General features: G+C 41.7%; 1 protein-coding gene across 2 annotated transcripts in view; it reads left to right on the top strand.

The window, feature by feature from the left end:
• Positions 1–18,627, top strand: part of LOC125353085 (desmoplakin) — a 54,019-nt gene that overhangs the window by 19,758 nt on the left and 15,634 nt on the right. For both annotated transcript variants that reach the window (XM_048348546.1, XM_048348545.1), the window contains exons 5-15: positions 4,934–5,062; positions 5,938–5,988; positions 7,571–7,732; positions 9,371–9,475; positions 10,567–10,662; positions 11,278–11,403; positions 11,926–12,078; positions 14,125–14,279; positions 15,834–15,960; positions 16,716–16,917; positions 17,800–18,026. In XM_048348546.1, coding sequence (XP_048204503.1) covers positions 4,934–5,062; positions 5,938–5,988; positions 7,571–7,732; positions 9,371–9,475; positions 10,567–10,662; positions 11,278–11,403; positions 11,926–12,078; positions 14,125–14,279; positions 15,834–15,960; positions 16,716–16,917; positions 17,800–18,026 — 1,533 coding nt within the window. The remainder of the gene's footprint in view (positions 1–4,933; positions 5,063–5,937; positions 5,989–7,570; positions 7,733–9,370; positions 9,476–10,566; positions 10,663–11,277; positions 11,404–11,925; positions 12,079–14,124; positions 14,280–15,833; positions 15,961–16,715; positions 16,918–17,799; positions 18,027–18,627) is intronic.

Raw genomic sequence — 18,627 nt, 5'->3', positions numbered from 1 at the left:
TGTAAAGTATTACAGGAAACGGGGTGCATAGAGGGTAAAAGTCAGTGACATTCAGAAATCTAGATATAAACTGATTGAGATTCCCTTCAAATCTTTGGACACACACACACACATCCCTACCATTCCAGGAACTGATGGTTTAAAAATCATGTAAAAGTAAAACTGGATGCTGGTGGCTCACACATATAATCCTAGCTACACTGGAGGCTGAGATTGAGCACTGAAGTTTGAAGCCAGCCCAAGCAGAAAAGTCCTTGAGATTTGATCTCCAAAATGCCCACCAAAAAAACCCAGTGGCTCAAATAGTAGAGTACCAGCTGAGCAAGCATGAGGCCCTGGGCTCAAATCCCAGTCTATGTCTGTCTGTCTATTTATCCATAAATAATATGCATATATAAATAAATGCATTTTTTTTTCCTGAACATTACTGCTGTGAGAAATAAGATACATGTCAAATAATTCCTGTAGGAGCTTTAGAGCAGAAAAGAAGATGGTGCTCTAGTCCTGTGAAAAGAAGACTTGAGATGCTGAGCTTGAACTGTACCTTACGATCCTTGATGGCAGGCAAACCAACCTTGGAGCCAAATCATGACACATCATATCCCTTGATGTTTCCTAAGACAGTATGACAGTTACATAAAATGACAACTCATAGTTTGTCATTTTCTCTATTCATGTTGGGTGTAGCTTTGTAATATTTATGAATACTTTGGAGAGGTGGGCGTGGTAGTGCATACTTATAATCCCAGCACTCAGGAAGCTGAGGCAGGAGAATTTTGAGTTACACACCAACCTGGACTACATAACATACTACTGTCTGAAGCAGGCAGGGGTGAGTGGTAGGGGGAGTAGGTCTGTTGTTCTACCACTTAAGGAGTGGATACAGGAGGATCATGAGTTTGAGGCCAGGCAGGCTGGCATAATGAAAGCTGTGGTTGTTATCTAGTGGTGTGCACTATGACCTGGGTTCAATCCCTACACAACACCACCACCATCATCTAAAAGAGAATTCCATCAATAATATAATAAAATTTCCACCATTTCTTAGACAAGACTCAGTGGTGTGTTTTTTTTTTTTTTTTTTTTTTTTTTTTTTTTTTGCTTTGTTTTGTGCTGGTTCTGGGACTTGAAGTCAGAGCCTGGGCACTGTCCGTGAAATTCTTCTGCTCAAGGCTAGTACTCTACAACTTGAGACATAGCTCTGCTTCTTGCTTTTTTGACAGTTTGGTGGAGATAAGAGTTTCATAGACTTTCCTTCCAGGGCTGGCTTTGAACTGTGAAGAGCTCAGCCTCAGACCTCAGGGGTACAGGTGTGAGCCACCAGTGGCCGGCTAAGGCTCAGTGTTTTTAAATGTCAGAAAATGACATTACCACATGGACTCAGTTTTAGATAATTTCCTAACAGAGACCCACTGGAGACAAATTCTTTCTTGATATCAGGCAGATAACCCTCATGGTTTCTAACAAACTAAAAGCTGTTGGGTTCCTGCTCACAAATTTCTCTGAAATCCTTTCTTTTCCCTCTAACTATTCCTTCCTCCACACATAGCATTCTTTATTTGATCCTACGAGATCCAGTGAAGCCTCTGCTGATTAGCAAACTCTTTCCAGAGAAACACAAGCTGTGGACAGGTGTACATCTCCTTTGCCAGGTTTTTGTTTTGTTTCCCTGATTTGTGCTTCTGCGGATGGATGAGACAGATAGCATATACCTGACTGGTAACAAGCAGCTGGTCATCTCACTAACTTCTGTGTGCACAAACCTGCTGTTTCTGTTTTAAAGCTGGGATGGCTGTGGGAGACAAGGGGCAAAGTCCTTGGTAACCTTCAGTTATCTGAGTCTGAAACAGCTCCCCTTTCTGAAGCCTTGCTAAGTGTACTAGAACGTGGATATGGCTTGGAACAATTGCTTTCTGTTCTTGCTGCCACCTGGGCTGGAATGTTTGCCGTTGGCATGTCCAACTGATGATAAAGGTGATTTGGAAATGTACACACGCTCATACAAAAGAGATGACATCATCAACTCACTCCATAATGAAATTTGTGGGACATTATGTTTGATTCGTACATTGCTTTTTTTTTTTTCTTAGTGCCAGTACTGGGGCTTGAACTCAGGACTCTGTGCTCTTGCATTGGCTTTTTCACTGAAGGTTGATGCTCTACCACTTAAGCTACACTTTCACTTCTGTTTTGTTTGGTTTTTCTAGTTAATTGGAGATGAGAGTTGCATGGGCTTTTCTGCCCAGGCTGGCTTTGAATTGAGATCCTCAGATCTCATTTTACTGAGTAGCTAGGATTATAGGCATGAGCTGCCAGTGCATAGCTATAGAGCATACATTTTTAAATTAAATTAAAATTTTATTTTTATTATAAAGGTGATGTACAGGGGTCACAGTCTTTACCTGAAAAGAGTACATTTCTTTTTGGACAGTGTCACTCCTATGGCTCAAGTGGTGGAGTGCTAGCTAGCTAGCCTTGAGCAAAAGAAGCTCAGGGATAGTGTCCAGGCCCTGATCTCAAGCCCCAGGCAAAAGAAGAAGGAGGAGGAGGAGGAGGAGGAGGAGGGGGAGGGGGAGAGGGAGGGGGAGGAGAAGGAGGAGGAGGAGGAGGAAGAAGAAACAACAGCTTAGACAAAGACATACATATCCTTTTCAACTATTGGTGCTGGGAGAACTGGGCAGCCATATGCAGAAAACTGAAAGTGGACCCTAGCTTGTCACCAAGCACTAAGATCAACTCAAAATGGATTAAAGACCTCAACATCAGACCTGATACTCTGAAAGTATGGCAGGACAGAGTAGGAGAGATACTAGAACTTATAGGCATAGGCAGGAACTTCCTGAATAGAGTCCCAGGGGCACAACAGATTGGAGAAAGACTTGAGAAATGGGACTATATTGAAATAGAAAGTTTTTGCACAGCTAAAGACATTGCAACTAAACTAAAGACAGCTAACCAACTGGGAAAAGATACTTACCAGAAAGGCAACAGACAAAGGCATAATATCCATCATATACAGAGAGCTCAAGAAACTAACCCCTTTTCAAACAATAAACCAATCACTAAATGGGCAAAAGAAGTAAATAAAAGAAGAAAAAAATGGCAAAAAAAGAAAAAACATGTGAGGAAATGCTCAATATCCCTGGCTGTAAAGTAAATGCAAATAAAAACAACACTGAGAGGGCTGGGAATATGGCCTAATGGTAAAGTGCTTACCTTGTATACATGAAGCCCTGGGTTCAAATCCTCAGCACCACATGTATATAGAAAATAGCCAGAAGTGGCGCTGTGGTTCAAGTGATAGAATGCTAGCTTTGAGCAAAAAAGCAGCTGGGACAGTTCTCAGACCCTGGGTTCAAGCCCCAGGATTGCCAAAAACAAACAAACAAACACTGAGATATGGGGCTGGGAAATGGCCTAGTGGTAAAGTGCTCTCCTTGTATCCATGAAGCCCTGCGTTCGATTCCTCAGCACCACATATATAGAAAAAGCCAGAAGTGGCACTGCGGCTTAAGTGGTAGAGTGCTAGCCTTGAGCATAAAGAAGCCAGGGACAGTGCTCAGGCCCTGAGTTCAAGGCCCAAGACTGGCAACAACAACAACAACAAAAACCAGACCCAAAAAACCCAACAAAACAACAAAACACTGAGATACCACCTTACCCCAATAAGAATGGCCTAGACTCTGAATTCAGACAACAACAAATGCTGGCAGGGTTGTGAAGAAAGAGGAACCTTCCTGCACTGCTGATGGGAATGTAAATTAGTACAACCACTCTGGAAAGCAGTTTGGATGTTCCTCAAAAAACTAAACATAAACATACCCTATGACCTAGCCATACCACTCCTAGGCATCTATCCCAAACAACAGGAACCAAGATAGGACAAGGACACCTGCACCTCCATGTTCATTGCTTCACTGTTCACAATAGCCAAGACATGGAAACAACCCAGATGCCCCACTACAGATGAATGGATTCAAGAAATGTGGTACCTATATACAATGGAATTTTACACTGCCAACAGAAAGGATAAATGGTTGGAAAATGGATGGAACTACAACAAACCATGCTGAGTGAGACAAGCCTAGAACAGAGTGACAAATGGCATATGGTCTCCCTGATATGTGGGTGTTAGAATTAAAATGCAAAGAGATACAATAAAGTAAACAGATCTCAAGATACCAAAATACAGTAAAAAGAAAAGAGGACACAGGTCCTAAATTCATTGTCCAGTGTGTGCATGCACACATGCACAGAGGATTGAGTAAAGCAGTATCTATTGATATTTTATAACATTATATATGTTAAATCTGTTCATACACATACTTACATGCATATATGTAGAATTTTCCTCTTTAAGAAGACATAATCTGGGCTGGGAATATGGCCTAGTGGTAGAGGGCTTGCCTCGCATACATGAATGAAGCCCTGGGTTCGATTCCTTAGCACCACGTATATGGAAAAGGCAGGTATTTGATCTACTGCTTGAGCCATGCTCTCTAGCTCCCAAGGAATTCGTTTCTGCATTCCTTTCTCAGCCCATTTTTGAATGATGGGGCATGTTGAAGAATGTATTTGATCCTCTCTCCATTAGCTGTTTAAGACTGTTAATCTTAAAAAATTTTAGCTTCTATCATACTTTATATTTACATTTTTAGTTTATTATGACTTTATTTCCTCTTAGAAAACTAGTTTTTAAAAAAATTTTTAGATGGTATCTTACTTCATTGCCCAGTCTAGTCTCAAATTCCTGAGTTCACATGATCTTCCCATCTCAGCCTCCCAAATAGCTGGCCATCCATCTTCAGTTTTATCTGAAGCAGAGCTATTATGTTCCCTGGTATTTTGATCCCTGACGCTGTAAAGAAATGAACATGTTGCAGACAAATGACAATGAAGGGCACATCCCTTTCGCTTTGTCTTCCCTCTGTAGGCAGAGATGGATATGGTGGCATGGGGCGTGGACCTGGCCTCAGTGGAGCAGCACATCAACAGCCACAGGAGCATTCACAATGCCATTGGAGACTACCGCTGGCAGCTGGACAAAATTAAAGCTGACCTGGTACCTTTCAGCTTCCTACTAAAGGATTGTGCAATTACTCTATCTCATATAATTTTGTCTGGAACATTAGGCTCTTAATTTCTTTCCCAAGAATTTGGAAGTTCTAAATATTCCATTTTATAAAGGGGCAGTGGAACCAAGTACTGTCAATCTAATGTGAAATGATTTCCCCACCCTACCCCCACACCAGAGCTTTGTACCTTGAAATCACATTCAGTGAGACCAAAGCTATATTCATTGTCCATACTTGTATAGCTTTTTTTTTTTTTTTTAGTAGGGGGGAGCTTAGTTTTGTCCACTTGGGTACCTGGTCAATTTTTTCCCTCATTTCTCAAAGATCTATAACATCCTAAATTTTTGTTGTTGTTGTTGGTCGTTGGGCTTGAACTCTGGGTCTGGGCATTGTCCCTGAGCTCTTCAGCTCAAGGCTAGTGCTCTATGACTTGAGCCACAGTGCCACTTCCAATTTTCTGGTGGTTAATTGGAGATGAGAGTCTCACAGACTTTTCCCGCCCAGATTGACTTTGAACCACGATCCTTAGATCTCAGCCTTCTGAGTAACTAGGATTACAGGCATAGGATTATACTGATGCACAGCTTTAAATTGTATTTTTAAACTTTCAAAAAGTTTGTAACAAGCAGTTCTTGACAGTGATAGTTCTTTCATTAACTTTGTGGGTGGGACAGTGAAGGATTGCTTTAAACCACCTGGGAAAGGTTCCTGTGGGTTAAGACTCTATAGAGCAAATCCATCTTTCCACTGAGGGGCCTGAGGCCTGTACTTTACAAAAAAAAAGTGGAGGTTTAGGAGAGCTACTTTTTTCATGAAAATCCACAAAGGTAATGCAATAGTTACCTCATTTATCATCTTCTAGCGTGAGAAGTCTGCAATCTACCAATTGGAGGAGGAATATGAAAACTTGCTGGTAAGTCCATTTCTTCTGATAAGTGTGCAATCTCTGTTTTCAATTTAGATTAGTTCCTAAATAAATATCCAGTACCTCCAAAAGACAGGGCACCTGTTTGATGTCACATCCCAGATCCCAGAAAAGACACTAACCTCTGTGCCATAGATTGTAATTTCATCACTACTGCTGATTTTCCTTAGAAGTCAATTTTAATGCTAGCTATTCATGAGATTGAGATCTGAGGATTGAGGTTCTCAGCCAGCCTGCACAGGAAATTCTGAGACTTTCAACTTGAATTAACATCCAAAAGCTAGAAAAACACCTATGGCTCAAGTGGTAGAGTAGTAGCCTTGAGCAAAAGCATCTCAGGGACAGTGCCCAGGCCCTGAGTTTAAGCCTCAGGATCAAGGAAAAAAGGGGAAAAAAAAGTCAATTTTAAAGGATTCAATTGTTTTCCTGAAAACTAAAAAGAGATACATGAATACTCAGATGGAGAGAAATAGAGTAATTCTGGAGGTTCAGTCATTTTTCTAAAAACAGTGTTCTTTCCCTTTTGCTTTCTTTTCCCCCTCTTTTACGTGTGTGTGTGTGTGTGTGTGTGTGTGTATGTGTGTGTGTGTGTGTGTGTGGTATATACCAGGGCTTATTATACTATGGCTTATACTGCGGGTCTTGAGCTCTTGCTTGGCTTTTTCTGCTCAAGTCTGGCATTTTAACACCTCCACTCCTGACATTTTGGTGGTTACTTGTAGATGAGAGTCTTACGGACTTTTCTGCCAGGCTGGCTTTTATACTTCAATTCTCAGACTCATGACTAGCTGGGATTACAGGCATGAGCCATCAGTGTCTAGCTGTTTGTGCCTTATTTCACCTTTTCAACATTTCCTTGTTGGCAGCATTGCTTTTTTTTTTTTTTTTTTGGCCACTCCTGGGGCTTGGACTCAGGGCCTGAGCACTGTCCCTGGCTGCTTCTTGCTCAAGGCTAACACTCTGCCACCTGAGCCACAGCGCCACTTCTGGCTATTTTCTGTATATGTGGTGCTGGGGAATCGAACCCAGGGCCTCATGTATACGAGGCAAGCACTCTTGCCACTAGGCCATATCCCCAGCCCCAAGCAGCATTGCTTTTTAAATAATATGAGAAATGGTAACAAAACAATTTTTCTATCATGGCTGGTGTAAAACTGATGGTACTTTAAAATTTTGGTGGGGGAAGGTGCCAGTAGAAAATGTTTCATTCACTTTTGTTGTCTAATATTATCAACCCCAAATATCATTATCTGAGCCAAGAGCCTTTGGGGGCCAGGGATGTAGCTCACTAGTAGAGTACTTGCCTAGATTGAGGGAGGCCATGGGTTCCACCCCCAGCATCACATAAAAAAGAGACACTTTGGGATGAGACCATTTTAATCTAAAATTGCAATCATTCAGTTGGGTGGGTCCTTTCCCATACCAGGTGGCCAGTGAATGTTAGTTTTCAGCTATTCCCAGGATTGTTTTGGCAAAAGAACTACTCACCTGCATTTACCTATGAAGTCTGCAGGGAACCCTTGTCACGGGTGTGTCAATTGTCTAATTGTCTTTTGAACTTGCTCTGCAGAAATCATCCTTTGAGAGGATGGACCACCTGCGTCAGCTACAGAGCATCATCCAGGCCACATCTCGAGAGATCATGTGGATCAATGATTGTGAGGAGGAAGAGCTGCTGTATGATTGGAGCGACAAAAACACCAACATTGCTCAGAAGCAGGAGGCTTTCTCTGTAAGCGGCCCCCCTGTCGTTGTAGGCCAGTCTTTTGCCTTGGGGATTTGGGAGTGGGGAGGTATGAATGGCCTTTTAATAATGTAAATAGCCACTATAATTCAGTCTTGGAAAAACCATTCCTTTCTGAAAGCTGGCTAGTGCATGTAAAGGACAAACACATTTTTTCTCCTCTTGTCTCCTTTTTTAATGCTGGTACTGGTGCTTGAACTTAGGGCCTGGTGTACTCTCACTTGGCTTTTTAGTTCAGCACTGTACCACTTGAGCCACCTTTCTACTTCCCTCACCTCACCTCTCCCTGCTGCCCAGGTTAACCTCCAGTTTTTGTGCTTACGTGAACCTTCTGCCTTGGTGCCTTGAGTATCTCTGCTAAAGATACATATCACTGCATTGGGCTAAATAACTTTTTTTCTCCCAAGTACACTGTTTAATATCCCAGAAGAATGATTCCCTAGGTAGTGTGAGATTAATTTATTCAGATAACCTATAGTGGAGTAGCTCTGTAGAATGGTAGATTAAAACCTGGAATTAGGAATCAGAATAGGATGAAAATCTGTAATTTAAAAATCTGATGTTTAATGCCAGAGGTCAGTGGCTCATGCCTATAATCCTAGCTTTTCAGGAGGTGATCTGAGGATCTCAGTTCAAAGACAGCCTGGACCAGGAAGTTCATGTGACTCTTTATCTCCAATTAGCCACCAAAAAGAAAAAAAAATGCTGGGAGTGGAGTTGTGCTCAAATGGTAGGATGCTAGCCTTGAGCAAAAACCTCAAGAACAGCACCCAGGCCCTGAGTTCAAGCTCTAGGACTGGTGCGTGTGTGCACACACATATACACACACACACAGAGACATTTTTTTTTTTTTTTTGGCCAGTCCTGGGCCTTGGACTCAGGGCCCGAGCACCGTCCCTGGCTTCTTCCTGCTCAAGGCTAGCACTCTGCCACTTGAGCCACAGCGCCGCCTCTGGCCGTTTTCTGTATATGTGGTGCTGGGGAATCGAACCTAGGGCCTCGTGTATCCGAGGCAGGCACTCTTGCCACTAGGCTATATCCCCAGCCCTGAGACATTTTTGATAGCTAATGTACTCTAAAATTTGGAATTTTGTGAATGCTGACACGATACCTTAAGTGAAAAATTCCACACTTGACTTCATGTAACAAGTGCCATTCAAAACACAGGTGTCCCATAAATATTTTACAAAATTACCCTCAGGCATAAATGAGTGTCATGTTCAGACTGGGACCCGTCTCCAAGATATCTCATCATGTATATGTAACTGAAAAAAAATCTGAAAATAACAATATTCAAAATCGAAACAATTCTGGTCCTAGCATTTTCAATAAGGTATACTCTCTGAGCCAGCTCTCTCACTTTGCCTGAATGGTCTTGGACAGACCATGTTATCAATCTGTGGCCAGATGTCCTGTCTGGTCACAAATATGCTTTCCAGCCTTAAAAACATTGTGGCTCTTCGCCCTAGTACTACTGAAAAAATAAATTATATTAAATATGCTATGGCAAAAACGTAGCATGGATCTTTGACATTGTTCATTTCTAAAATGTAGCATCTCCTCTAAGTAATGTGGCCAAACCTAATGTGGTTTCAAGGAGTTTTTTTCTTTTCTTTTCTTTTTAAGATTCGTATGAGTCAACTGGAAGCCAAGGAGAAAGAGCTCAATAAGCTGAAACAGGAAAGTGACCAACTTGTTCTCAATCAGCATCCAGCTTCAGACAAAATTGAGGTAAGCATCATGGGATTTCAAATTTTTGTTAGGAATTGGGCAATTTCCATTAAGAAAAGCTGTTTAGATGACTAATTCCTTTATCTTAAACTGTGCCAGCTATTTGGATGTCAACAGTCTAGGCTGGGAATTGATAAGTTTTTTTGTTTGTTTGTTTTTTTCAAAAACCAGATAAAAATATTTTAAACTACTGGGCCTTGTTGGTCTCTGTTGGAATGGGAACTCTCCCTTTGTGTGACAGAAGCACCCAGAGACATGTGAATGAATGAGTGTGTTTCAATAAAACTTTATTTACAAATAAAAGTAGTGGGCCTAAGGTGGCTCTTAGGAAGCAGTTTGCTGACTTCTGTGGGCTCTACTCTAGGGTGAGATTAGATGATAGTGTTGACATGGCCATATAGAGGTTTTTTTTTGTGTGTGTGTGCCTCTACCTGGGCTTGAACTCGGCCAGAATGCTTTCCCTTAGCTTTTTCTGTACAAAGCTGGCCTTACCACTTGAGCCACAGTTCCACTTCCAGCTTTTTGCTAGTTAATTGGAAATAGAGTCTCACAGACTTTTCTGTGCAGGCTGGTTTTTAACCTCAGTCCTCAGATCTCAGCCTTCTGAGTGGGTAGGATTACAAGGCCTAGCCACTCAGGGTGAGGTACCAGCACCCCACCCATATTGTTTCTTAAACAAAACGTCCATGTAAGCTGGTAAGAGTCATGGCCATAAGCTCCAGCAGCTTTCTCTGTGGATGCCTCATACCTCCCCATAATCTAATACATGTCTAGAAATAGATGTGGCAGAAAGACCCCACCCCAGTGCTGTCCCCAGAGGGGACTGTCTTGATTGGTCTGCATTTGGAGTAAGACATTTTGTCCAATGGTCCTAATGGTTGCTGTTTTGAAAACTATAGGCTAATTTCTCCCACATTATAATTTCTCCTTGGGCAAATTCTATTTTTGCTCTTATACAAAGGTTTTCTCCACTTCAAATCAGATTAAAAGCATTTCTTGGCTTCCATCGGACACACAAGTCTACCATGGAGCACACACACCTTTGTCTGTACATTGAGTGGGAATGGGCAGCTGACACTTTCTTGTTTCAGGCATACATGGACACTCTGCAAACACAGTGGAGCTGGATTCTGCAGATCACCAAGTGCATTGATGTTCATCTCAAAGAAAATGCTGCCTACTTTCAGGTTTGCATACCTATTGTATAAATCCTACTTTTGGTTTTGGTTTCAAAGAATGTAGATTTGTAAATTTGGTCACCAGTCACTCAATTTCCTGCTCCCACATAAAAAAAAATATTTGTGCTTTCAAGTTTTTCTTTAATCATATAATCAAAGAGAGGCACCATAGAAATAGAACTACCAAATGATTGAGTTAGTTATCTTCCTGTCACCGGAGCAAAATACCCTGGGATAATTAACTTATAAAGAAAAAGTTTCCTTTTGGTCACACATTTGGAGGTTCTGGTCCATGATTGCTAGGCCATTACTTTAGGCTTGTGGTGAGGTGGCACATTTTGGTAGAAGCATTGGACAGGAAAGAACCATTTAATTTTTACTAGCCAGGGAGCAAAGGGAGAAAGAAGAAGGGACTGAGGTTCTATAATCCCCCTTGGAAGGCCCTCTTCCAATGACCTGCAAAAGGTCTCCCTAAGGCCTCTTCTCCCAGTGGTTTCACCACCTTCTAGTAGTATTTCCCTGGAAACCCTACCTTTTACACATGAGCCTTTGGATGATATTCATGATCTAAAGTATGATAATGATCTTGGTTATTGACATGAGATTGTACTCATCTCTTAACAGTTTTTTGAAGAGGCACAGTCTACCGAATCCTATCTGAAGGGCCTGCAGGACTCCATCAGGAAGAAGTACCCCTGTGATAAGAACATGCCCTTGCAGCACTTGCTGGAGCAGATCAAGGAGCTAGAGGTGCTTACTACTTATTCCTAGACTTCAGCAGCCACCCCCAGGGGCAGATTAATGTAGTCCCACACACAGCTCACATGGCCATTGATATCACTGTATGGTACACACTCAGGGCCCAAGTTAGCATTTCTTTTTATCCTCCAGTAGCTTTCTTTAAAACAAACTTCTTTGTACAACCAGTGACTGCTTCAGTGTCTGAATAACTTGCTGAAAACAAATTGCAAGAACATCAATAATAGCTTTACAACTCCTGTGGGGAAGTACATTTCATGTTTTATCCACATGGCCTTTCACATAGGATATTCTTTCCCTCACACTTACTTCAATGCTACATAGTCCTAGAGGCTTATCATGGAAAGTTCTCATATTCCCTGTTCAGGAATCTGTGGCTTATTACATTCAGCTAATGCAACTGCAGTGGTATTTCATTTGTAATGTCCTCTGATCTGAGTCATTGTCTGTCATTTGAAGGGCTCTGAAATTCACAGGGAATCTGTGTTAATCAGATTTGATTTGCATTTATAGAAAGAACGGGAGAAAATCCTTGAGTATAAGCGGCAGGTACAGAACTTGGTAAACAAGTCCAAGAAGATTGTGCAGCTGAAACCAAGGAACCCAGACTACAGGAGCAATAAACCCATCATTCTCAGAGCTCTCTGTGACTACAAACAGGACCAGGTGTGTGCTTGGTTGTTCAGATGTGTACCAAAGTTGTTCCCTGCTGGACGCCGGTGGCTCATGCCTGTAATCCTAGCTACTCAGGGGGTTGAGATCTAAGGATCACAGTTCAAGGCCAGCCTAGGCAGGAAAGTCCGTGATACTCTGATCTCCAATTAACCAGCAGAAAACTGGAAGTGGTGCTGTGGCTAAAGTGGTAGAGCTCTAGCCTTGAGCTGAAGAGCTCAGGGACAGCACCCAGGCCCAGAGTTCAAACTTCACAACCGACAAAACCAAAACAGAACAAAGTTGCCCCTCTCTCTACACGAAAGATTGTTGTGAAATGGTTTAAGAACATTTTAATTTCTTACTGTAGAGATAAGTAAAAAGTAAATAGGAATGGAGATCGAAATGTATAAAAATAATGCTTCATACATCAGTTTACTGGTTCATAGTTGTTCATATTGGATGTAGGGTGTGTCTGTGTGTCTGTGTGTCTGTGTGTCTGTGTGTCTGTGTGTGTGTTGCTGGCAATCAGACCTCTAGGCAAGTACTCTGTCACTGAGCTATATTTCAAGTGTCTAGCTATTTTAAGAAGCTATATAGATGCTAGACTTAACCTTTAAGCAAAACTTTATAGATACTAGGGTTTATTTAGTTATTTTCTGGAGACTAGTCCCAGAATGTTTCTTCTCTTCTTCTTCTTCTTCTTCTTCTTCTTCTTCTTCTTCTTCTTCTTCTTCTTCTTCTTCTTCTTCTTCTTCTTCTTCTTCTTCTTCTTCTCTCTCCTCTTCCTCTTCCTCTTCCTCTCTCTCTCTCTCTCTCTCTCTCTCTCTCTCTCTCTCTCTCTCTCTCTCTCTCTCTCTTTTCAGTTCAGGGGCTTAAACTCAGGGCCTGAACACTGTCCTTGGCTTCTTTTTGCTCAAGGCTAGCACTCTACCACTTGAGCCACAATGCTACTTCTGGCTTTTTCTATATATGTGGTGCTGAGGAATTAAACCCAGGGCTTCATGTATATGAGGCAAGAACTCTACCACTAGGCTATATTCCCAGCCCAATATTTCCATTTTTGTTCTAAAATTTTTAGAGTAAGTGATTCTCCCTGTTCATAATCAAAGTCTAATATATAAAACATTCACAGAAATAGATGTGTGATAGGGTAAGGTTTTGCTTTGCAAAAGGATTTTTTTTTGTCCAGGTGGATTCTGCAAGTCATTTTCTCTAATTCACTTACAGTATAACTGAATTTATAGACACACTTTTTAGGTTCCAATGTGTTATTTATTTATCTATGTATTTATTTAAAAAAATTGTTTTTTGCCAGTCCTGGGCTTGGACTCAAGGCCTGAGCACTGTCCCTGGCTTCTTTTTGCTCAAGGCTAGCACTCTGCCGCTTGAGCCACAGCGCCACTTCTGGCCGTTTTCTATATATGTTGTGCTAGGGAATTGAACCCAGGGCTTCATGTATAGGAGACAAGCACTCTGCCACTAGGCCATATTCCCAGCCCCCAATGTGTTATTTAAAGCATCAGTGTTGGCTGGGGATATGGCCTAGTGGTAAAGAGTGCTTGTCTTGTAAAGCATCAGTGTTACTTATCATTTTAGCATCCACTAGGGATGTGACTCAGTTGTAGAGTGCCACTAGCAAGTACAGGCCTTGAGTTCAAACTGCAGAACCACAAAAAAAATCCATATTATGAAGTTATATAGTAATTAGCTTCATCTAAGGGAGAAAAATAAGAGCATTACCACTTTGCATGCTTTTATCTCTGTTTCTTTGAGAACAAGGATAAAAATGTATACTTAGAAATAAAGGCAAGGCTGGGAATGTGGCTTAGTGGTAGAGTGATTGCCTAGCATGCATGAAGCCCTAGGTTCGAGATTCCTCAGTGCCATAAAAGAGAAAAAGCTGGAAGTGGTGCTGTGGCTCTAGTGGTAGAGTTGCTAGCCTTGAGCAAAGAAGCTTAAGGACAGTGCTCAGGCCCTGAGTTCAAGCCCCAGGGCTAGCAAATAAACCACCAACAAGAAAAGAAATAAAGCCAAAACATGGAGCTGTTTACCTTGCAGAAAATTGTGCACAAAGGAGATGAATGCATTCTGAAGGACAACAATGAGCGCAGCAAGTGGTATGTGACAGGACCGGGAGGCGTGGACATGCTTGTTCCTTCTGTGGGGCTCATCATTCCTCCTCCCAATCCACTGGCTGTGGACCTCTCTTGCAAGTAAGTGTGGACATTCCTGAAAGCTGTGGCCTTAATGCAAATGAGGGAGAGGAGAGTGGGTAGACAGGTAGTTAGACAAGAAACTGAAACCAGCATTTTCTTACAGTAATCACTCCCCATAAAAAACCCTTCTGAAGGTCATGTTTACTTTGGCACTTGGAGTTTGAAGGCAGTATGATTACACTTGGAAGATTGTGATCAGCCAGCCAGTGTCTGTGGTTCATACCTGTAATCCTAGCTACTTAGAAGGCTGAGATTTGAGGATTGTAGGTCAAAGCCAGCCCTGGCAGACAAATCCAAGAGACTTTTATGTCCAGTTAACCAGCAAAAGCTGGAAGTTGATGTGTGGCTCAAGTAGTAGAGTGCCATCCTTGAACAAAAAAAGCCAAGTAAGAACAGAAGCCTCTAAGCTCAAGCCCCAGTACTGGCACAAGAAAAAAGAACACATTGCCATGTAGGAGGCCAGAGTGAATAGTACTTGTCATACACTTGAAGTTTCTTCCTTCTTAGCAAATCAGTCATTTTGCATGTAACTATAAATATAAGTTGCCTTCAATAGTATTATTTGTTCATTGATAGGGAGAACATTCTTTTTTTAAAATTTTTTAATTTTTTTAAAATTTTTAAATTTTTTATTTTTTGCCAGTCCTGGCCTTGGACTCAGGGCCTGAGCACTGTCCCTGGCTTCTTCTTGCTCAAGGCTAGCACTCTGCCACTTGAGCCACAGGGCCACTTCTGGCCATTTTTTATATATGTGGTGCTGGGGAATCGAACCCAGGGCTTCATGCATACGAGGCAAGCACTCTTGCCACTAGGCCATATTCCCAGCCCCCCTCTTTTTTTTTTTTTTTTTTTTTTTAACAAATACTTCAAAGTTGCTTAGCATGGAAACACAGGATGGGGAGAGAGACGTGATGAGTTTCTATTTCCTCATAATCCAGCTTTAGGGGTCATAGACACACAATTCATTTTCCCTGTTGTATTAGACTTCTCTAAAATGTTGCTACAGCTGACACTGGTGGTTCAGGTCTGTAATTCTAGTTACCCAGGAGGCTGAGATCTGAGGACCACTGTTCAAAGCCAGCCTGGGCAGGAAAGTCTGTAAGACTCTTTATTACTGATAAACTGCTAGAAAAAAAGCCAGAGGTGGAGCTTCTCAAGTGGTAGATTGCTAGACTTGTGCAAAAGAAGCTCAAGCACAATGCCCAGGCCCTGAATTTAAGTCCCAGGATTCTCTCTCTCTCTCTCTCTCTCTCTCACACACACACACACACACACACACAATTGTTGCTGATAAACAGCACAGCAATAACAAAAATAATACTGCATGTCTCAAGCAAAATGATTTGAGAAATATATACTAATGCAGATAAAATGTCTGTATTTTTGGGGAGATTTGTCCCAATATTGAAAGTTTGAAAAATTATACATGGACCTTTTACTTCATAAGGGGTCATTTTAGTTTTTGTGCAGTTATGTAGAGGTGTCCTGGTTTCCTGTTTGGGCTGCAGTACAAAAGTCTGACTCCAGCTTGCTTCCCTTTGTGCATCCTAGGATTGAGCAATACTATGAAGCCATCTTGGCTCTGTGGAACCAGCTCTATATCAACATGAAGAGTTTGGTGTCCTGGCACTACTGCATGATTGACATTGAGAAAATCAGGGCCATGACTATCGCCAAGGTATGTTATCAGGAGTACCTCTGCTTGGAGGCACACCATGCTGCTTATGGCACAGCTGTGTCTACCAGGCAGACCTTGTTGGATACTGGGTCTTTACCACTCAGTTTTCCACAGAGTTCTAATCTGTCTAATAGAACTGGAGGGGGATAGGAGTGGAGCTCAGTGGTAGAGCACTATCTTAGCATGTGGAAGGGTCTGGATTTGATTCCTAGCCCTGCATAACAAAAACAAAAATGGGAATTGGCATATGGCTGGTTAGGAGACAAAGTGACCTGTGGAAAAAAGCAAAGTGGGCCTACAATGTTCTGGATCCTTGTCTGCCTTGAGGTCATGAAGAATTAGGTCATAAGTAATTCCCTGGATATCATACGAAATGTCTGATAGAATTCTTGGAGAATTCTGAAAGTATTAGTTACGCTAGATCGGATGTGATCTGAAGAATCCTAGGTGGATTCTTAGTGGGATGGTGACAAGAAGAGTCAAATGAAGAGAGGTGCAGAGAATGAGTATGTTTGGGGGCCTCTCTTAAGTCTATCTGCTTTGTAGCCAGAACTTTTCTGTGCTCTCCTTTATAATCAGGGCTTCTGAGTAAGATTTTGTTTAAAGAAAAAATAATCTGTTGGGAAAACAAAAAATGGTAATCCACTGCTGTGGTTTGTAGAATTACTACAAGACAAGATTTGCCTCAGGCTCCATCTAGTGGAGACACTTTTCAGAAATCACTTCTTACCTTTCTCTACCTGACTTACTTCTAGCTGAAAACCATGCGGCAGGAGGATTACATGAAGACCATAGCTGACCTTGAGCTTCATTACCAAGAGTTTATCAGAAACAGCCAAGGCTCTGAGATGTTTGGAGATGACGACAAGCGAAAGATGCAGTCTCAGTTCACCGATGCTCAGAAGCATTACCAGACTCTGGTCATCCAGCTCCCTGGCCACCCCCAGCACCAAACAGGTCATCTTGGGCACCCTTCTCTTTGTATCAGCTACACAGATGATTTGGAAAAGAAATCCATTTGTATAAAACTAGTTTTAGAACCATTTCTTCAAAACATTCTGTCACAGTTATGTTTTAGATTGTTATAACAAAAATAGGATAATTAGTAAAGCAAAGAGGTTTGTTTGGTTCACAGTCATGGTGCCTGGGAAGGGAAAACATTTAGTGGAGAAGTGGAAAGGGGAAAACAGGGGAGAGCCTGTGAGTGCATGGGGTATCTCACTTTAGAGATAGTCTCTCACTCTCCTGAGAACTAATCTAGTCTCAAGGGACTTAATCAACCTGGTGCTGGTGGCTTATGCCTATAGTCCTAGTAATTTAGGAGACAGATCTGAGAATTGAAGTTCAAAGCCAACCTGGGTATGAAAGTCTGCGAAAGTCTCTTATCTCTAATTAACTACCAAAAGGCTGTAAGTGAAGCTGTGGCTCAAATAGTAGAACACTAGCCTTGATCAAAAAAGCTCAAGGTCAGTGTCTAGGCCCTGAGCTCAAGCCCAGGGACACACACACACAGGACCCATTCTCAAGAGATGGGCATTCTTGCTGGCTAGGAATAATCTCATAATCTCAAAAAGTGCTCCTGTAATCTCATCATCTTTCCTGAGGTCTCACCTCTCAGAGGTTTTATCTTAGACACCAGTTCCAACACATGAATCTTGAAGAAGGTGGTGGTAAGGAAATCTTAGATAAGTTAAAAAAAAACACCATCCATATGTCAAATTTATAGAATCAGATCTAATGAAACAGGCATACTTGTATGCAGATTGGAGGTTTGTTTGAGGCCTAGCACCCTGCAAGCTAGGAACTTCTAATATTTTTGGTCCTAACTCATTTCTACAGTAACCAAGACAGAAATCACACATGTTGGTTCGTGCCAAGACGTCAATCATAATAAAGTCATTGAAACCAACAGAGAAAATGACAAGCAAGAAACATGGTTGCTTATGGAGCTCCAGAAGATTCGCAGGCAGATGGAGCATTGTGAGGGTCGGATGTCCCTCAGAAACCTCCTGCTGACAGACCAAGCCTCTACACACCACATCACAGTGAAAATAAATGAGCTCAAGGTAGGTACACACAAGTCCGTTGCCTGAATTCACATTTACTTTTAGATTCATCTGCAAGTGAAAACAAAACAAAAAAGACCACCAAAACCTCAGTTTGCACGTTGATTGGCAGGTATATTGGTTTGTTTTCTGTTGCAACAACAATCATAAGAATCACCCAGCAGAGAATAATTAGCACAGGTTTAGGCAAGTCACAGCAGAGGATCACAAGAGCCAGTAGCTATACCCTTATGATCACATAAGATGATGCTAAGTGAAATGAACTCCATTTTATGGAAATGATTGTTATATCACAGTTGTAACTACTTTCAACATCCCATGTGTATCTGTAGTTTCTACTATTGATGATGTTCGTGTATCACCTTCTTGTGATTGTATCAACACTATCTCTGTAATCTTATCTGAGTGTATGGGAAACAGTGTGTACTGGTATTAGAATTAGGAAATTCAAAGGGAATACCAAAATTGAGAGATAAAGGGTAAAATAAGAGAAACAACAACAAAAGCAATACTTGCAGAACTGTTTGGTGTAAGTGAACTGAACACCGCAGGGGGGGAAAGGGGGAGGGGGAGGGGGTATGAGGGACAAGGTAACAAACAG

Source organism: Perognathus longimembris, chromosome 6 (genome assembly GCF_023159225.1).
Source record: "Perognathus longimembris pacificus isolate PPM17 chromosome 6, ASM2315922v1, whole genome shotgun sequence".
Lineage (NCBI taxonomy): Eukaryota > Metazoa > Chordata > Mammalia > Rodentia > Heteromyidae > Perognathus > Perognathus longimembris.
This window is presented reverse-complemented; position numbering and strand designations above follow the sequence as displayed.